This window comes from Pipra filicauda, unplaced genomic scaffold (assembly GCF_003945595.2).
Source record: "Pipra filicauda isolate LSUMZ 115617 unplaced genomic scaffold, ASM394559v2 scaffold482_size497672_pilon, whole genome shotgun sequence".
In the NCBI taxonomy this organism is placed as follows: Eukaryota; Metazoa; Chordata; class Aves; order Passeriformes; family Pipridae; genus Pipra; species Pipra filicauda.
This window is the reverse complement of record NW_024104623.1, coordinates 404,875-421,940: the sequence shown is the minus strand read 5'-3', so window position 1 is coordinate 421,940 and position 17,066 is coordinate 404,875. Positions and strand designations below refer to the sequence as shown.

The 17,066-nt window shown below is 65.5% G+C and overlaps 1 protein-coding gene across 5 annotated transcripts; it reads right to left on the bottom strand.

The window, feature by feature from the left end:
• Positions 1 to 1,682: 1,682 nt before the first annotated feature.
• Positions 1,683 to 16,984, bottom strand: PALM (paralemmin). 5 transcript variants are annotated; one of them, XM_027713107.2, is made up of 9 exons: positions 16,783 to 16,984; positions 9,880 to 9,928; positions 8,837 to 8,917; positions 8,616 to 8,746; positions 7,531 to 7,654; positions 7,363 to 7,384; positions 7,019 to 7,108; positions 5,899 to 6,030; positions 1,683 to 4,557 (listed from the first exon to the last, which is right to left on the bottom strand). In XM_027713107.2, exons 1-9 carry the CDS (start codon positions 16,785 to 16,787, stop codon positions 3,974 to 3,976), a joined length of 1,218 nt encoding a protein of 405 aa, XP_027568908.1. In that variant the 5' UTR covers positions 16,788 to 16,984; the 3' UTR covers positions 1,683 to 3,973. The 5 variants fall into 5 exon arrangements, with proteins under 5 accessions (XP_027568908.1, XP_027568909.1, XP_027568910.1 ...); XM_027713108.2 differs by having other exon boundaries at positions 7,019 to 7,081; positions 16,783 to 16,894; XM_027713109.2 differs by lacking the exon at positions 5,899 to 6,030 and having other exon boundaries at positions 16,783 to 16,894.
• Between the last annotated feature and the right edge of the window lie 82 nt (positions 16,985 to 17,066).

Here is a 17,066-nt window from a genome sequence, read left to right as displayed (position 1 = left end):
GTGGCGTGGCTGCAGGGCCCTGATAAGCTCAGCACGAGTCTGTGGGGGAATTCCAAGAACCATGTTGGGCTCAGTGCTCTGTCCCCGATCTCCCTGTGCCTCCATTACCCCACTGCAGCTGGTCCCATGCCCAGGAGGCTGCCCTTGGCTCTGATCTGCAGCATGCACTGATGCACCAGTGGACCAATGTGCCAACACACCCATGTGCCAATGCACCAACGTGCCAACACACCTGTGCCTCGATGCACCAGTGCAGAGGTGCAGCGGTGTGGCAATGCACCCCCAGACCTTCTTCCAGGTGCTTCCTGCCTCTCCGTGGACACAGCTATGGCACTGAGAAGCCCTGAAGCTGCAGGGAGGGCCTGGATGTCCAGCTCTCCTCCCACCGTGTGCCCCAGGGCAGCCATTAGCCCTGGGGGATGCAGCAGAGGGACCTGAGTGCACGTGCTGGGAGCAGCCACGCTGGGAGCAGCCACGCCGGGAGCAGCCACGCCGGGAGCAGCCTGGGCTCTCCTGTCACACCGCGGGGCCTCCCTGCGGTCACCGATAACCCCGTGTTTGCGCAGGCGGGTGCTCTCGCCGCCGCGGCAGCCCCGGCACTGCCAGCCCCGGCACTGCCAGCCCCAGCCCCTTGCAGCAGAGCAGCTCCCTCCTTCCCTCTGGACACGAGCCCTGCACTTGGGAAACCTGGTCTGGAAACCTCAGGCACCTGCCAGGACAAGAGCAGGAGAGTGGCACAGTGACCGTGGTGCCCTTGGTGCCCGTGGCCACAGCTGCTGGATCCCAGCGGAGTGGGCAGCACTGCCAGTGCCCAGAGCCACCCTCCCTCCTGGCATGGGGCATCACAGCTGAGCAGGTGATGCTGTGCTGGGATGTTCAGCCCTTCCCTGTGCCGGTGGCTGGGGCGGGAGGTCCCTGTCCTCACCCCCTCTGCCCTGCACTGGAGCCCACTCCTGCCAGGAAGCCCCTCCCGGCCCTGCTGCTGCCCAAGCACGGCGCTGGTGCCTGGCCCCGGCTCACCCCAGCTGCAGGTGCTGGGGGGTCCCACTTACCCTTGCCCAGCCCCTTGGTGCCCCTGTTCCCGCTCGGGGCTGGCGCTGCCTGGCCTGGGGACGCCGGTGCCGTGTGCCTGCCGGGCTGTTCTGCGTTTCCGGGCAGGTGAGTGGAGCCTGTTTTACCGCAGGGCTGAGCCAAAGTCCACAGGTGATGCCAGGGAACCAGGAGCGCTCCCCGCCTGCCGCAGGGCGTGTGCTGGCACCTGGGCTGGCACCGGGCAGGGTCAGGGCCCAGCTGCTCCAGGAAAGAGCCCTGGAATCCAAGCCTTGGGCAGCAGCAATCACACCAGCATGGGGATGTGCAGAGACCCATGGCCATGTGCACACAGACAGGCCTCGTCAGGGCCCGGGAGGTCCTGACCCCACCACTGTCCCTCGGGACAACCAGGTAACTGGGCTGCCACGTCCTCTTTACCTGGGCAGGCCCAGAGCATCACCCCGCATCCCTTTCCTCCCAGCATCCCTGTTCCCACATCCCTCTTCCTCCCCACTTCCCCTGCCCATACAGCGAAGGGGCAGCAGGGCCCATCCCCAACATCCCTGTCCCTAACCTTCCATCCTCCTCCTCCCATCCCCAGGATGCCCAGCCCCAGCCCAGCCCCCTCCCACCCGTCGGTGGCTGCAGGATGGTTGTTCACACAGTTTATTTGCTCGGTTCAGGTGTTTTACAAACAACGGGGGGTGGGAGTGGGGGTGGGATTCAAACAGCTTCGGCACAAGTGAAAAGCTCAGGGGTGCGGGAAGTGCACTTCAGCGGGGGGGGGCTGCGGGACGGGGCAGGGGTGATGTTGGGCCCACTGCCTGCTCCTCTCATGCCCCAGCCCCGGCCCGGGGCCTGGTCCCACTCCCCGCTGCCAGACTGGGCGCCAGACTGGGCTGGGGGTCAAAGCCAATTGAGAGGCGGAGGGTGCTGAGAGTGGGAGGGAGTCCCAGCCTGGGGTCGGGAGGATTGCAGGGCCCAGAGTGGGATGGGGTGAGTGGTGCTGGCCCCTGGTGTGGGGTGGCAAGAGATGACATTCCCCCCAGGATTGTGGGGGAGATGCCCTGTGGCACTGAGCCCCCTGCCCCGCCCTGCAGCAACGGGGCTCCAGGGATGCCCTCAGCAGGAGGGGCAGGAGAGGCCCCCCTTCCCCTGCTGGGGAAACCCCTCCCTCCCTCAGCTCTGCCTCTCCCAGAGGCTGTGGGTGCCCAGACAGGGCTCAGGTGGCACTGCAAGACCCCCGCAGTCCCCAGCCCTGCAGTGACTCCACTGGGGGAAAACTGCAGCCTGGATGGTAACTGGGGTGACAACTGGGATGTCATGGGGGGGTCACTGCTCACATAAGGGGAGTGTGGGGGAAGGAAGGCCTTGGGTGGCCGAGCCCCATCCCTGGCTGCTCTATCACTGGTGTCCCAGTGGGCTGGGCAGTGTGGGGGCAGCTCCACACGTGCTTTGGGGGATCCCTGGGGACTTGCCCGGCCTCACAGCAACGGGGACCCTCTCACGCTCACACAAGGACTCCTGTGCTGGCTGGTGGCTGCACCCTGCCCAAAGCTCCTGGGCAAGTGCCCCTGGGCACAGGGCCCAGGCACTGCCCCGGCGGGCGCTCCCTCGCCTGCCCCAGTGGGTCTCAGGGGGGAGGAAACGCTGGTGCTGGTGGTGAAATCCCCACTGAAGGGCTGGGGCGTGGGGTGGGGGAGCAGGGAGACTGCCCTTCGTGGGACACCGGACCCCTGACAGCTCCCAGTGCCAGTGCTGGGGTGAACTGGGCTGCCCTGCTCCCCTGCGGGACCTGGTGCTGCAGCCTGGACCCCCAGAAGGTGGCTCTGCAAAGCTGCCACAGCTGAGCTGCAGAGGCAGGAAGGGAACAGGATGCTGGGCCACACTCCTGCAGCTATGAGGAAGTGGGTGGGGTGGGCACACCCACCCCATTCCTGTCCCCACGAGGCTGGGCCCCCCTCGCTGCCATTGCCCCAGGGGGACACGGGCACTGGCCACAGCACAGCTCAGCCCCGGGGGCTGGCAGAGCCCAGCGGTGCCAGCCAGCAGCCGAGTTGGAGGAATGGCCATCAATGCCAGCACCAGGGTGAGGGGCTTCCACACAGTGAGATGAGCCTGGGGGAGCAGAGCAGGGTCCCCTGCCCACAGCTCTGAGCACAGGCTGGGGTGATCCTGGAGGAGCTGTGCGTGGCCCTGCCCATGACCACAGCTGAGCATCATGGAGGAGACACTGCCCTTAATGCTCTTCCCTCGCCTGGACACGCTCGGTCCCCGAGGGGCTCATGGCTTGGGGAGCCCAGGGACATGGGGACAAGGACACGGGATGGAGCGGAGATGTCCATGGGCAGCCAGAGGGGAACAGACCCAGGCCTTTCCCCACTGGTGATGCAGATGAGGGAGGCACAGAGAGAGGGCCTGGCATGGGGCTGGGTCCAATGCCCACCATGGGCTGGGCCAAGTGTGGGTCCCGCTGGTGCCGGCTCCCAGGGAGTCATCTACGGATGCAGCGGCGTCCTCCGATCCCCTGCCCGACGGCTCCGTCCTCCGACGGTGGGTGGGACAGTGTTGGTGAAAGAGGGAAAAGGCTCTGGTGTTGGCGGCAGGAGGGCTCCAGTGGGGTTGAGGCTGGGCTGTGGTGGGGTGAGTGCACCGTGGGGTTAGGGGGTCTCTAATAAATACCACAGGCAGCACTGGTGGGGGGCAGCGCGGGGCAGGCGTTGGGCAGATGGGGCGAGCGTTGCCACGGCCACCATTTGCTGCTGCCCGCTGCGGCCCCCTGGGCACCGTGTTGGATCTCCCCGGTTCTGCAGAAAGAGGGTCCGTGTCCAGTGTGGGGGAAGCCCGGCGTGCCGGGATGGCGGGCCTGGCTAGCAGGGGCCGGGGCAGAGAGGGCTCGGCGGGGGCAGCCTGTCCCGGTGGCAGCGGGGGCCAGCGGGGCTCACATCACCGTGCAGCACTTGCAGCGCTGCTTCTTCACGTCTGTCTCCTGCTCGGCCTCCTTGGCATCTGTGGCATTGGCACCTGGCTTCTGCCCGCCCACGCCCTCCTCCCCCAGGGGCTGGGCGCCCGCCGGCTCCAGCGCGGTGCCGTTGGGCGGCGCGTGGTCCTTGTGTGCCGGCTCTGGCTTGCTCTCGGCGTCCTCAATCACCACCAGCTCTGCCTTGATGGTGCCCTCCAGCCCCAGCACCTTCTTGGTCTCGTTCTCATCCTCCACGTTCTGGTAGCCCATGAAGATCATGGTGACGGGCTGCTCCCGGCTCGGCTCCGTCCCCTCGCCCGGCGGCACCGTGGTGCTCTCCCGTGGCTTCGCTTGCAGCCCCGTGATCTCCCTCCGCGGCGTTGGCTTCTGGCTGCCCGGGGCGCTGCCGCCCCCCTGGCCCGCCTTGGCCGGGGTCTCACGCCCGGCGGCTTCGCTCAGCGTGGCCTCGTCAGCTTTGTGCAGTAGCTCGTCGACCTCGGAGGAGCTGAGGGGGTGGGCCCCGTTCTGCAGGGCCCCGTCCTCGGCGCTCACTGCGTGCACCACTGCAGGGACAAGAGGAGGGAGGGTGAGGGAGACTCAGGACAGGGGCACGAGGTGACCTGGAAAAGCTCCTGCTGGCACAACCCACTTGGACCCGGCTCCCACGTGGCCAGGAAGCAGCCTGTTCCCCTCTCTAAGGGCTCTGCCACTGAGGCTGGGACTCCCCACAGCATCCTGACCCCTCTCCGAGATGGAACTGCTGTCAGACCCCCCTCATCACCTGGCTCCTGCCCGACAGCAGGCAGAGGCCTAAATAAAAGCCCAAAGTGAGGAGCGGTTCCTGAAGCCTCAGGCTCAGCAAACCCTGTGGGAGCCACGGCTGTCTGCCAGGCCGCCAACAGCCAGCCAAGCTGCCCGTGCTCACCGCGGCAGGACAGCGTCCGCCGGCACCCCGCTCGGCCGGGCTGACACGATGCTCTGTGGCAGGTCACCACTGCCACCTCTGAGACCCCAGCAACGCTCAGCAGGTGCTGCCCCAGGGCATTCCCACCAACTCCTGACACATCCTGCCAGGACTGTGGCACCCGGTGGCTCCGTGCCCAGAGGAGACGGGGCTCTCCCACCCCAACACGCTGTGCCGGCTGCTCACAGCACTGGAGGCAGAGATGTGCGTCATGGCCGGAGCAGCCACTGGCTTGTGGCGTTTTCCACTTGACCTGGGGCATCACACAACAGTCGGTGCCACCACCGCAGCGGGCAGGCGGTGAGCGAGGCACAGGGACCGGCCTGGCAGGGCCAGCACAGCCGTGGCCACAGGGAGAGGGTTGAACAGGACCGCTGTGCCGCGGTTTCCTTGAGAGACAGTCGGTCCACTCAGCCACCACAGTCCCCAGTAACATGCCCCAGCTCCATGGCTGGACCTTGCCACCACAGTGGTCCCTCAGGTGTCACCAGGCCCTTTAGAGCAGGTTCCCAGATATTGCCAAAAGCAGGAGCTGCAGTCCCTACTGCTGCACTTCCTCCATACCCAGCAGCCATGCTCCCCACTGCCAGCCTGTGGGCCAGGCCAACATGGTGCCAGTGCCACATTCCCTGCCTGCAGGATGGGCTCCCGAGTCTTGGACACAGCAGATCCTCTTCTCTCCTCTCCAGTGGTGCAGGGTCACGATGTGCAAACCAGGGCTGGCCTGTCTGGACCATCCACACCTTGCTGCCAGGACAATCCTGCGATCCGCCGGACTGGGGCCAATGAGGAGTTGCCCTCACAGAGCTGGTGAGGCTGCTGGGAGCAGCCCCTGCACTTCCTCGCCCTGGTGGGTGCCCGCTGGGATGTTTGGGCGGCCGCTCCCTCGTCCCCGGCCCTTTGCTTCTGCCACCGGCCAGCGGCGAGGGCTGGCCCGTACCTTTCATCTCATCCTCGTACACTTTGACCCCCTGCAGACAGTGGTTCTGGGGGAGCAGGGTGGTGCTGGACAGGACCTTGGTCTCCCCAGTCACTCTGTCCTTCTCCACTGTGATCTCCACCGAGTACATGGCTGGGACACAAAGAGGACAGCGCGGTTACGGCGGCCCCGGCCCTCCCCAGCCCCTGCTCCGCGGCTGGCGGCGCGTGGCAGCAGTGCCGTGGTGCTCAGCAGTGCCGTGGTGCTCAGCGGTGCTCGGGGTGCTCAGCGGTGTTAGCGAGGCGGCAGCGAGGAGCGGTGAGTGGCAGAGGCGGGTGCGACATCCCTGGCACATCCCTCCTCCTGGGATCTGTGGGCTGCCGCCATCCTGGCGCTGCTGGTATCACCTTACCTCCGTGGCTGCTGCGGCCCCGGGGCTGGGCCTAGCCAGGCCCTGGGGGCACTGGCAATGCCGTGTCCCTCTGTCCAGCCGGTGAGCGGAGCTGGCTGCGGGGCCCGGGCTGGGAGCCAGGCTCATGCTCACAGAGGTACAACCCCCACTGAGGGTGCTGGCGCTGGGGCAGCCTCTCCACCCCTTGGCATCTCTTCTTCAGCTCCCAGCCAGTCCCTGCTGGCAGCAGGGTCACCTCAGCCCTGTGTGTGGTGCTTTGCTCTGAGGATCCCAAGATGGGCTCTGCCCAGTGCTGGTGCCACGGTCTGGTCTTGAGCCATTGCCCCAAACCAGAGCAAACTCCTCCAGCAGCAGAGCCGGCTGCAGCCCCCCCAGCTCAGGCAGCCCCTGTAGCTCCCTGAGGCAGCCGGCCCCGGGGTCAGCCATGCCGGCAGCCGACGCTTCGCTCCCTCGCCCCTGCGCAGAGAAGCTGCAAACAGCAGGAAGGATGAAACTGGAGCAGAGACATGGAACTCGGGTGAGGGGGGGCCCTGAGCCATGAACCAGCTGTGGGGTGGAAGCAAAACCAAACCCTGTGATTGCAATGACGGATGTTCTCTGCCCTGGGCTTGGAAAGGCATCGAGCGGCACGGCGGGGAGCGGCTGCGGTGGCAGCGAGCCGAGGACGGCGGGGAGGGGAGGGGGAAGCAGCCAGGAAGGAGCGCTCCTCCCAGGGCAGGGGGCACCTACCCGCCTTCATCAGGTCGGTGCCTTCCACTGCCTTCATGGGGCTGCTGGAGACCTTCTTCTCAGCTGGAGATGGAGAGGAGAGACGACTGCCTGAGCCAAAATGATCACCTGGTTGTCCGTGTGCCCATGGGACAGGGCCCAGGGACGGTGGCGTGTCCCCTGCAGATGGTCCCTGGGACAGGCTCCCCCGCCACAGGGCACCACCGCCTGGGAGGGGACAGGGACAGGGGACATGGAGACAGGGCTTCCGCTGGCTCTCTCTACCCATCTGGCCCCAGCATCGGGGCAGCATGAGGGGATGGTGGGCATTGAACCGCGTCTGAGGGGGATCAAGGATCACCTACCCTTAACCGTGCCCAGAGGACTCTGCAAAACAGAAGGGAGAGGTTATAGGAGCTGCTGGGACCCTCCATGCACCCACTGCCCCCACACTCATCACCCACACACCAATCCCCACCGGGGCCAGGGACCCCAACCCCACTGCCAGCAGCCCCACCCGTGGCCATGCCCACCTTCTGTGCATTCGGGACGGCTTCGGCCTTCTCCTCCTTGGCTGGGGCTGCCACCTCTGCCAGGTTCTCCTTGGTAGAAGCCACTGAGCTGCTGTTCTCCAGCATCTCCAGCTCCTTCTCCAGCCTGCGGGGAGAGCTGGGGCTGAGAGGCCATGGGGAGCCTTGACGCAGGCAGTGTGGGGCAGGTAACTGTGGGGCAGGTAACTATGGGGCAGGCAGCTGTGGGGCAGGCAGTGTGGGGCAGGCAGTGTGGGGCAGGCAGTGTGGCAGGCAGCCACAGCAGAGCTGTGAACATGGGCCAGCAACACGGCGCACTGGAGAGGGGAGGCGCGAATTGTCCCCCTGGGCTCACGACGTGCAGGGACATATTCTGGGACAGCTGTCACTGTCTCTTTGCAGGAGAAAAGCCAACGGGCTCAGCCCAAGTGAATGGCAGAGACCCTGCCGGGGGCACCAGGCAGGGGGACCGAGCCCCACGCACTTGCCGGTGCCCTCACTCGGTGGCTGGAGCGTGGCTGCTCCATCGTCCTTCTGCTCCCGCACGTCGCCGGGAGCCTGGCTGAGCTTTCTACGAGGGCGACTGCCTGTTCCCAGCCAGCAGCCTGGCCAGGAGATGTGCCGGCAGCAGGGCCCCCACCGGGGCTTGGCGGAGGTCCGGGGAGTCCCCACGGACCGGCGCTGTGGCAGAGCCCTCCCCGGCAGAGCCCCCCCGGCTCCCGCACGGCGCCGGCAGAGGAATGCGCCGCGCCATTAGCCGGACACAAAGGCCCCTTCGTGCCTGACCCCTCTCTGCACCGATGCTCCGTAATTAACGGCACCGCCGTGACTGATTGCATTCCTACTGCGCTGCCGGGACACCTCCGTGCTGGGGCTCCGGGGCCCCGCCTTCGGCTGCCCAGCAACAAGGGGACTGGGCAGGGGCTGAGGCGTCTCCTTCACAACCTCCCCGCTGCCCCTTCCCCAGGCCTGAGTCACCGCGACGGGGATGGACGTCTGTGAGGCCCCAGCCTGCTCGGGGGTCTCTGGAGGGACGCGGGTGCTCTCCGAGTTCATCCCGACACCCGGCCCCATACTGGCCCCGTTACCTCTGGATGGTTTCCTCCAGCTCCTTGGTCTTCACCTCATCTTCCTGCATCTGCTTCTTCATGGCCTCTTCCTCCTCGGAGGCAGAGGCTGGGGCCCCCTCCAGGAGCCATCTCTCCCGCAGAGCCTTGGACTGGGGAGCAGAAGGGGGTCACGGTCCTGCCCCCCCGAGCCGGGGGCATCCCGGTGCAGAGGCAGCCTGGGGGTCCCAGGGGATTCTCACCTTGAGATGCTGCAGCTGCCGCCTGTCGTCCTCGAGCTGCCGCCTTTTGTTCTCGATCTCCGTCTGACGCTTCCGCTTCTCCTGGAGAGACGGGAGCGGCGGAGCCGGGGTCGGCGCGGGGAGGGGGTGGGCGCCGAGCATCGCCGGGTAGGGAGGAGAGGGGGCGAGGGGCTGCACTTGGGGAGAGGGGCTGCGAGACCAGCCTCGGGGACAGCCCACAAGGAGCCCAGTATCACGTCCCTGCCCTCTCTGGGAGAAACTGAGGCACGGAGGCTGTAGAGAAGTCATGGCAAAGCCTGGGCTCTGTTCACCATCTCAAAATGTCACCTTCCCCTCAGCTGGCCCCGCTGAGTGAGCTGCCAGCGTGGGGGAAACAGCCCCCGGGGCCTCCACCTCGCCCCTCCCGCCACCCATCCTGGGGCTGCTCCAGATCATTTCAGCAGAGTCAGACCCAGCCCGGACGCGTCACCCGGCGCTTTCTCCTCTGGTCCAGAACAATTTGCCCTTTGTGTGGCAGAGATCAGCCAGTTGCCAGCCGGGCAGGGCAGGGGGGCTGCCATGGGGCAGCGGTGGGTTCGACCTGCTCTGTGCTGGGAGGGGCTGCCCAGTGTGCCCCCGACTGCTCACTAATTAATGTAATTACTAGTGCCCATGGCGGGCATGGCTGGATTGCACCATCCTCAGCCTTTCCTGGGAAAGGGTGTGCAGGAGAATCATCACTCATTTCCCTCACTTGGGGCTCATCAAGGCACTGTTTTATTAATTAAACCTCCCGGCTGCCTGTTGCTCTGTCCCTGTTTCAGCCATGCAGCCAAGCCAAGCCAAGCCAGCTCCGGCACCCTGGGAAGAGCCACTGCAGGGACATCCTGGCACGGGCCACCACGAGTCCTCTTTGGCTGCTGGGGACTCCCAGCCTGCGGCTGAGCACCTGCACCAGCTCACCTGCCCCTGCACCCTCCTCCCCACTGGCATCTGCCCCATGTGCTGCACGGGGCAGGGGTGTGGGGACACTGGGCCAAGGTCCAGCCCGAGCAGGGACTCACCGCGATGGCCTGCAGCCTCTCCTGCTGAAGGGTGCTGGCCTCCACGACCCTGCAGAGAGCAGAGAGCAGCGGTGAGGAGTGGCACCAGCAGCAGGTGTCAGACACATTGTGCAACCAGCAAACCGGACACTGCAGCACACGGGCAAAGGCTGAACCCTTCCTTTCCATCGGCTGTTTCCTCCTTGCCACCCTGGAGCCAAGCATCCCTTGTCTGCACGGCTCCTCTAGACACCCCTCAGCCCCCCATCCTACCCAAATTGCCCCGGGACAGGCACCTTGCCCAGCGCCTGGGGGACTCAGCGCAGCCAGACCCACTCCTGCTGTGGCGCAGATGGAAACCATGACCACAGAGGGGCTGGAGCAGGACAGTTCTGGACGCCCCTGCCTTCCAACCTGGCTCACACTTTCCATTCCAAGCCTTTTTCTTGGCAGCTGACACCTTTCCCAGACAGTGACCTTTCTGGGCTGCGTACGAAGGCACACGCACACCCACGTGCACAGACACTTGGACACACACAGACACACACATGGCAACAGGCTCCGCTCCCGCCGGCGTCCGTGTCCCGGGCCCGGTACCTGCCTCTGCAACCTGGGCGGCCACGGCCGTGCCAGGGATGCTGCCGCCTCGCTGGGTGCTGCAAGGAGGGGGTATCCCTGAACCCTGCAGTCACCTGCCCACACACCCACCCTCCTGTGTCCCCGTGGTGTGGTGCCCAGGCCAGCCCGACCGGCAGCGCAGCCCCCGGGCCCAGCGAGAGCCCCCGCGCCGCAGAGCACCGGGGGCAGGTCCAGCACCAGGACCCACGGCAGGGCTGGTGGGGCTGGCTGGGACCAGGATGCTCCAGCGCCACAGGAGCTGCTGGCTGCTCGCCAGACAGTGCTAACGAAGTGCTCAGCTGTGGCAGTAATTAGGGTGGGAGGCACAGAGGTATTGTCAGACGATGGATCATCTCCACTTGCTTCTTAGAGCAAGGGACAGAGAGCAGGACTCCGCACTCCCGGGAAGGGCTTTTTCCAAAGATGGTTTTACACACAGGGCGGGCTCGGGGTGCTGTGCCCCACACACGACACCTCCCGGGCCTGGGCTCTGACCGCACGTGCCAACATGTGTGCTCTTGCACATGTATGTGCCCTCACGTGGGTCCTCTACTGGAGGAGCTGGGCTTTGCCACAGCTCAAATGGGGTCTGTGGGGTGAGAGGAGCCCCCACCTCCTCCTGCCCCCTCCTTGAAGCCAGCGATTTACTGGGAGCTGCTCAGAGCCGCCGTCCTCCCCTCACCCCGCACCCTGGGGATCCCAGCAGTGCGCAAAATCCAGACCAGGAAAACAAACAGGGAAGGTGTCGCTTTTGTGGTGGTTGTTTTCATGCTGTTTGCAGCGACGCTGTGACTGTTTCCCCAGCGCAGGCGCGTGGCACAGCTCACACACCCGCACGTCCTGCACCGGCCCCACAGCTCTGGGGCTGCCCTTCATCGTGGGCTCCCTCCTGCTCTGGTGCCCCAAGTCCAGCCCCTGGCACCCCACACTCGCAGGGTGTTGGACCAGGTCCTGTTTCTCTCCTGGATCTTGCCCTGTTCAATGTATCCAAACTTTTACAGCATTTCTGAAACGTTCTGTTCTGCTTTTCCTCCCTCCTCCATTCTCTTTATTTTCCATTATTTACTACAGTCTCTGCATTCCCGGGTTGAACGCCAGGAATCTTCCTGGCCCAGGAAGAGATGCAAAATGGGCTGGATGCCCCTCACTGCACCCTCCCAGCTCCCCCAGCTCCTGGCCTGGGGACTCTGATCCGTCAAGGAGGGCTGAGTGGGAACCACCCCAGCAGCCACAGTCCTTGCCTGCTGGGACCAGGCAATGAGGTGGAGGCGGAGGGTCCTCCACTCCCCGACAGCCCCGTCCTGTCACGACCTGTCTCCAGGGGTCAGCAGGGGCTGGTGTGAAGGGGCCCCGCTGCCGCCAGCCCTGGTGACTGATGGAGGCGGTTCCATGGCAATGGTTGTCTGGCAACAGCACCATGGTAATGGTGCCATGGCAACGGGCGAGCGGTGGGGGGGATGCACAGGGCGGGCGGAGGGATCGAGAGACCCCCTGGGGTTGGGGGTGCCGCTCCCCGGGCCTGGCACTCTGGCAGCACCGGTGCGCCAAAACCGTGGCATCACTGGGGTCTCCCTGGGGGTTCTGATGCTCCAGATCCATCTGGAAGGGTGGAAAGGTGGGGTCACTGTGCTCCTTACCCTCACCCTCTGAACCACCAGGCCAGGTAGGGAGCAGGGACATGGGAGATGGTGCCCTGGGAGCTCCCAGCCCCAGCCCCCGGCCCTCAGGCTGGGCCCACACACGTGTGTGAGCACACACACACCCGCACTCTCCCTTGGCTCCCCAGCTCTTTCCAGCCCTGCTGATGCTGCCATTTCCCACCATCACAAGGGAAGCCCGTGACCTTTTGTCTCCTCCCGCCTGACATGAAACAATAATGTTTATTTGCCTTCCTCTGTTTTTTCCCATTAGCTCATCCAAATGTGCGAAGAGCCATTTCAAGCTGCTTCTCCGCTCCCCTGACCTCCACTCCCTTCCCACCCACTCAGCTCCGAGCTGGGGGAAGGCAGGAGAGTGTCCTGCACGGGCACCACTGCCTGGACCCCCACAGCGACCCTGGGGAGGTGGGGGTGCAGGCCCCAGGGCCCGTGGCAATGGCAACAATCGAGGGACCAGCACTGATTTATAGCACTGTTCCCATGCCAGGAGCTGGGTCCCTTGGCCAGGCCTGGAGTGACGTGGCCGTGGGGAGGCTGCAAAGCTCCGTCATGAAGCCACTTAGCAACAGGCCGTGATCGAACGGCCCTGATGGAAGGCACAGAGGGGAGGGGAGGGGGCTGCAGTCACCCGAGGGCCACCCTGCATTGACCACGAAGGCAGACACATCAGTGGCAGCGGCTCGGGTGAGGACGGCCAGAAATCTGTGCAGCTGAAGAGCCACATGCCCAGCACAGGGTCGGAACCCTGCTCAGATCCTGGCACCCAGGGGCTGCTCCTGCCCTGCCCCACGGTGTGGCTGCCTCCCCCCACTGCTGCTGCTGCTGCATTGCCCCATCACCCACCCCATTCCTTCCCGCGGTGAGCGGTGCCTTCCCCACGATCCCACTGCACGGCCCCAGGCACGGCCACTGCCCGCGGAGGGGATGGGGACGGGGGGAGGCGGGGGGAGGAGATGGCAGCCCCAGGCTCCCGAAAACGCAGATGCATTAGAGCAAGTGGAGCTGCCTGATTGATTCTCTGGGCTGAGACGTGGGCTGGGAGTGCCAGGAGAAAATGGATCCCATGAATATTTGATGAACGGAGGCTTGGGGAGGGAGTTTGATTGGAAAATTACAGATCTTTCAAACAGTGGTTCAAGTACCCTCCAAATACTTGGGTTTCCAGCTCCCTTCCAGTTAGAGGAGCAAGGCTCCACCAGCAAACTCCCACCACGATTTATGAATGAGAGTGGAGCCGGCCTCTCCCCACCCCGGGAGCACTGGCCAGCTGGGATGGGCAGCCCCGGTGCTGGCCAGGACTCGGTGCTCCTGCCACAGCCATCCCTGGGTTCCCGTTCACGCGGGGCAGCGCGGCTTTCCCAGCAATGCCATGAACACAGGCACACACGAGGCTCCAAAGAGCTGGCAGGAACATGGATCCTGGCAGGGGCACCCCTGTGAGTCCCAGCACCTGGGGGGAGCTCAGTTCTTGGTGCCAAGCCCAGGGGCTGGGCTTAACCCATGTCCACCTCTGCTCCACCAGGAAACACCTGTCTGGGGCAGGATCCATCTGGCTCCTCTCCCTCCTCCAGGCTCATCCTTGTCCCTGACAGTGGCTCCTGCCCAGGGCCAGAGGGCTTCTTGTCTCCAGACAGAGTAAAGAGACTCAGGAATCTGGGCTGTGCCTGCAGCACCAATCCTGGCACCACCACTCAACCCGGCTCCAGCACACGGCACCTCCCGAGGTTTCCTCTGGCACCTCCAGTGCTGGAGCCCCAGCACAGCTCCCAGCACAGCTCTGGGCACGTGAACTACCACCCCGCCTGGGGAAAGGGGCTGTTTCTGGCCAGGAAGCACAAACACCAACACTGGCTTCCTGGGAAACCTGGGGAGCTCTGGTTCCTCCCAGCAGTGCAGGTCGAGCTGAGAGCTGAGGTCTCACAGCAGTGGCTGAATTCTGAACCCCATGATCTGCCAGCCCCGAGCAGGGCTGGGTGCTGTTTTGGGGCCATCTGTGGCAGAGCTTTATGGCCTCCTCTGGGAGAGCTGGGAAGGGTGACAGTGCCATCCCCTCAGCTGCACACAGGGACAGGATGGACCTGACCCCTTCTGGTTCCTCGCACCTGGCCAGGAGGCAGCAGGACCCAGCCTGGGTTTCACTTCTCCCTGGATTCCAGTGGAGAGCAGGGCCCTGAGTCCCTTCCCAAAGGCCTCAGGCAGAAATCTCCCTCCTTCCCCTGGGTGCAACTGTCAGCTTCCGATCAGGGTTGTGAGGGCAGGACCAGGAGAGCCCTTGCTCCAAGGACACCCCGAGCCAAGGGGAGAGCGACAACCCAGTGAGACAAACCACCAGAGCAGCCAGATGTGAGATACAGGATCTCCAGCTGCTCAAGAGCACTGATGGCAGCGGGAGCAGAGGAGGACAAACAGCTCCAGTGGGACCAGCACAGCCTTTACCAGAGTTGGAAGGTTTCAACCAAACCTCCCTGGGCACCAGTGGCTTGTGGCAGCCAGGACCCTCTTCCAGCCTCTGCCACTGCCAAGGCGAAGCAGGAGCCAAGGCAAAGGCAGCAGTGCCTGCCCCAGCACCCCTTGGCTGCTGCAGAGCCAGGCTGACAGCAGGGCATCACCTGGCCGTGTCCCCGCCTGCCCTGGGACTCTCCTAAACCTCCAGCCCCACGACCAGGCTCTGGAGTTGAGCGGCTGCAGGGGCTGCACCGTTTTGCTTTGGGGCTGTGCCCCCTACCCCAGGTCACTTGAGGAGTTTCACTCCAAAGAAAGACATTGACAAGTCCAGCATATGGAGCTGGTGGGGGACAGGCCTCACACTCCTCCACAGATTCCTCAGCCCTTGCTGGGAGGGTCGGTCCAGAGCAGGGTGAAGGGCACCATGTGGAGCCCAGGGACAGGAGCCATCATCCTGCCCGGTGCCATCCCCCCCCTCAACCCCAGCCTTTGATGCCTCCGCTCCCAGAGAGCCTGTGCCTGGTCTGGCAGCTCCTCACCCTCTCCCCAGGGCACGTCGCACCCCTCGGCTCTGCCCTTCCCCTCATTGCTGCCTTTTGGCAAATCACACACACGTTTTCCTCCCTAAAAAGGCTCTTTCCTGCAGGGACCGAGGCACTGTGGGGCTGCCCAAAGCTACGACCCTGTCCTGGCCAGCTCTCTGTCCCCTCCAGCAGCATGGGGAGCTTCTCTGTCTCCCCAGTCCACCCCACTCTCCAAAACATTCTCAGACCTCCACTGGTTCCTCCCGCTCAGTTCCAACCCCAAGCCAACCGGAGCCCACCCCGAGCCCAGGACACCCCTCACCCTGCCCTTCACCAGTGCCCCATGGCCTCTCAGGGCTCCCTGGTGGGAGGCAGGTGGTGGTGAGCAGGACCTGTTGAGCACTCAGCATCCCCGTAGCCAGTGGTAAAAACAGATCAGTGTGAGGTGAGGTGCCCGTGAGGAGTGGAGGGTGGCTGACCCTGAGCTGGTTGGGTGCCCCAGGAACCCCCAGTGCCAAACCCAGAAGGTGCTGGGGACCCCCGGTTCTCCATGGTGGGGACCAGAGCCACAGGAGGCAAGGAAAGGCCCGGATGAGACGGGGCCAGCGCTGGCACTTGGCACCTCGAGCAACTGCCCAGTCCCATGCACTCCTGGCACCAGCTGCTGGCATCCCTGAGGAGTAAAACCAGCATGCAGGCAGGACAGTCCCCAGCCACCATCTCCCAATGGCTTCCGCCTGCTCCGTCCTTCCCCCACCCGCCCGGCTCCAACCGACCGGGCAGGGCCCCACCACGGCACACAAAGGATGAGGCCGGGTCAGAGAGCGTCCATCTGTCCGGACCCCTCTGGTGGGAGCCGATACATGAGGATGCCGTGGCCACAGCCGGGTCCCTGGGCAGGGGCTGGGGGCACAGTGCAGGGAGGGGTCCGCAGCTCCTACCACCCACTCACCCCACCACACACAGCGGCAACAACAGGTTCAAAACACAAAAATAAACGCCCGCCCCACCCCCTGCTTCCCTCACCGCTGGCAGCCCAGACACCCCCCACACCTCCTGCACCCCCCGCGCCCACATCGCTGTTGCCCCCCCACCCCGAGCCAGCGCCCCAGCACCCCACGGCGGGGCAGGGACCCGGGGAGGGGCCGCACCTGCTGAGTGGCACTGGGGGAAAGGCGGCCCCAGTATCGGGGTCCCGAGCCCCAGCACTGAGGGGGTGTGAGCCCCCGGTATTGAGGTTCTGAGCCCCAGCACCTGAGGGGATGTGAGGCCCCGGTTTTGGGGTCACGAGCCCTGGCATCGGGGGGATGAGAACCCCCCCCCCCGGTTTTGAGGTCCCAAGCCTCAGCATAGGGGGGGTATGAGCCTCTGGTATTGGGATCCTGAGACTCCAGGATCAGGGGGATGCGAGCCTCCAGTTTTGGGGTGCTGAGTCCCCAGGACCAGGGGGATATGAGACCCCAGGTTCGGATTCCCCAGCCCCGGCATCGGGGGTGCACGAACCACTGGTACGAGCTCTTTGAGCCGACGGTGTGCGCTTCCCGCACCTCCGGTACTGAGGTCCCGCGCCCCGGTCCCCGGCCGCCGCTCCCCCCTCCCCGGTACTGCGGTGCTCGGCCGGCGGGGCCCGGGGGGGCCCTGGCCCGGTGCCGCGGTCCCGGCGCGGCTCCGGTACTCACTCCATGGTCCCGGTGACGGCTCCGGCGAGGGCGGGGGGCGGCGGAGCGGGGCCGGCGTCCGCCGGCGTCCCGGCGCTCAGGGCCCGGCGGGCGGCGGCATCCCCGGCGGGGCTGCGGGATGCGCAGGGATGTCGGGACCGCGCCGGTGCTCCCGCCTCCCTCCCGCACAGCTCCGTCTGCCGGGCGCGCCCCGCCACTGCCGCCGCCCATCACCCGGCCTCGGGGCGCGCCGGCATCGCCGGGGCTGTGGCTGCTGCTGAGGGTCCCGAGGCGAGTCCCGACTG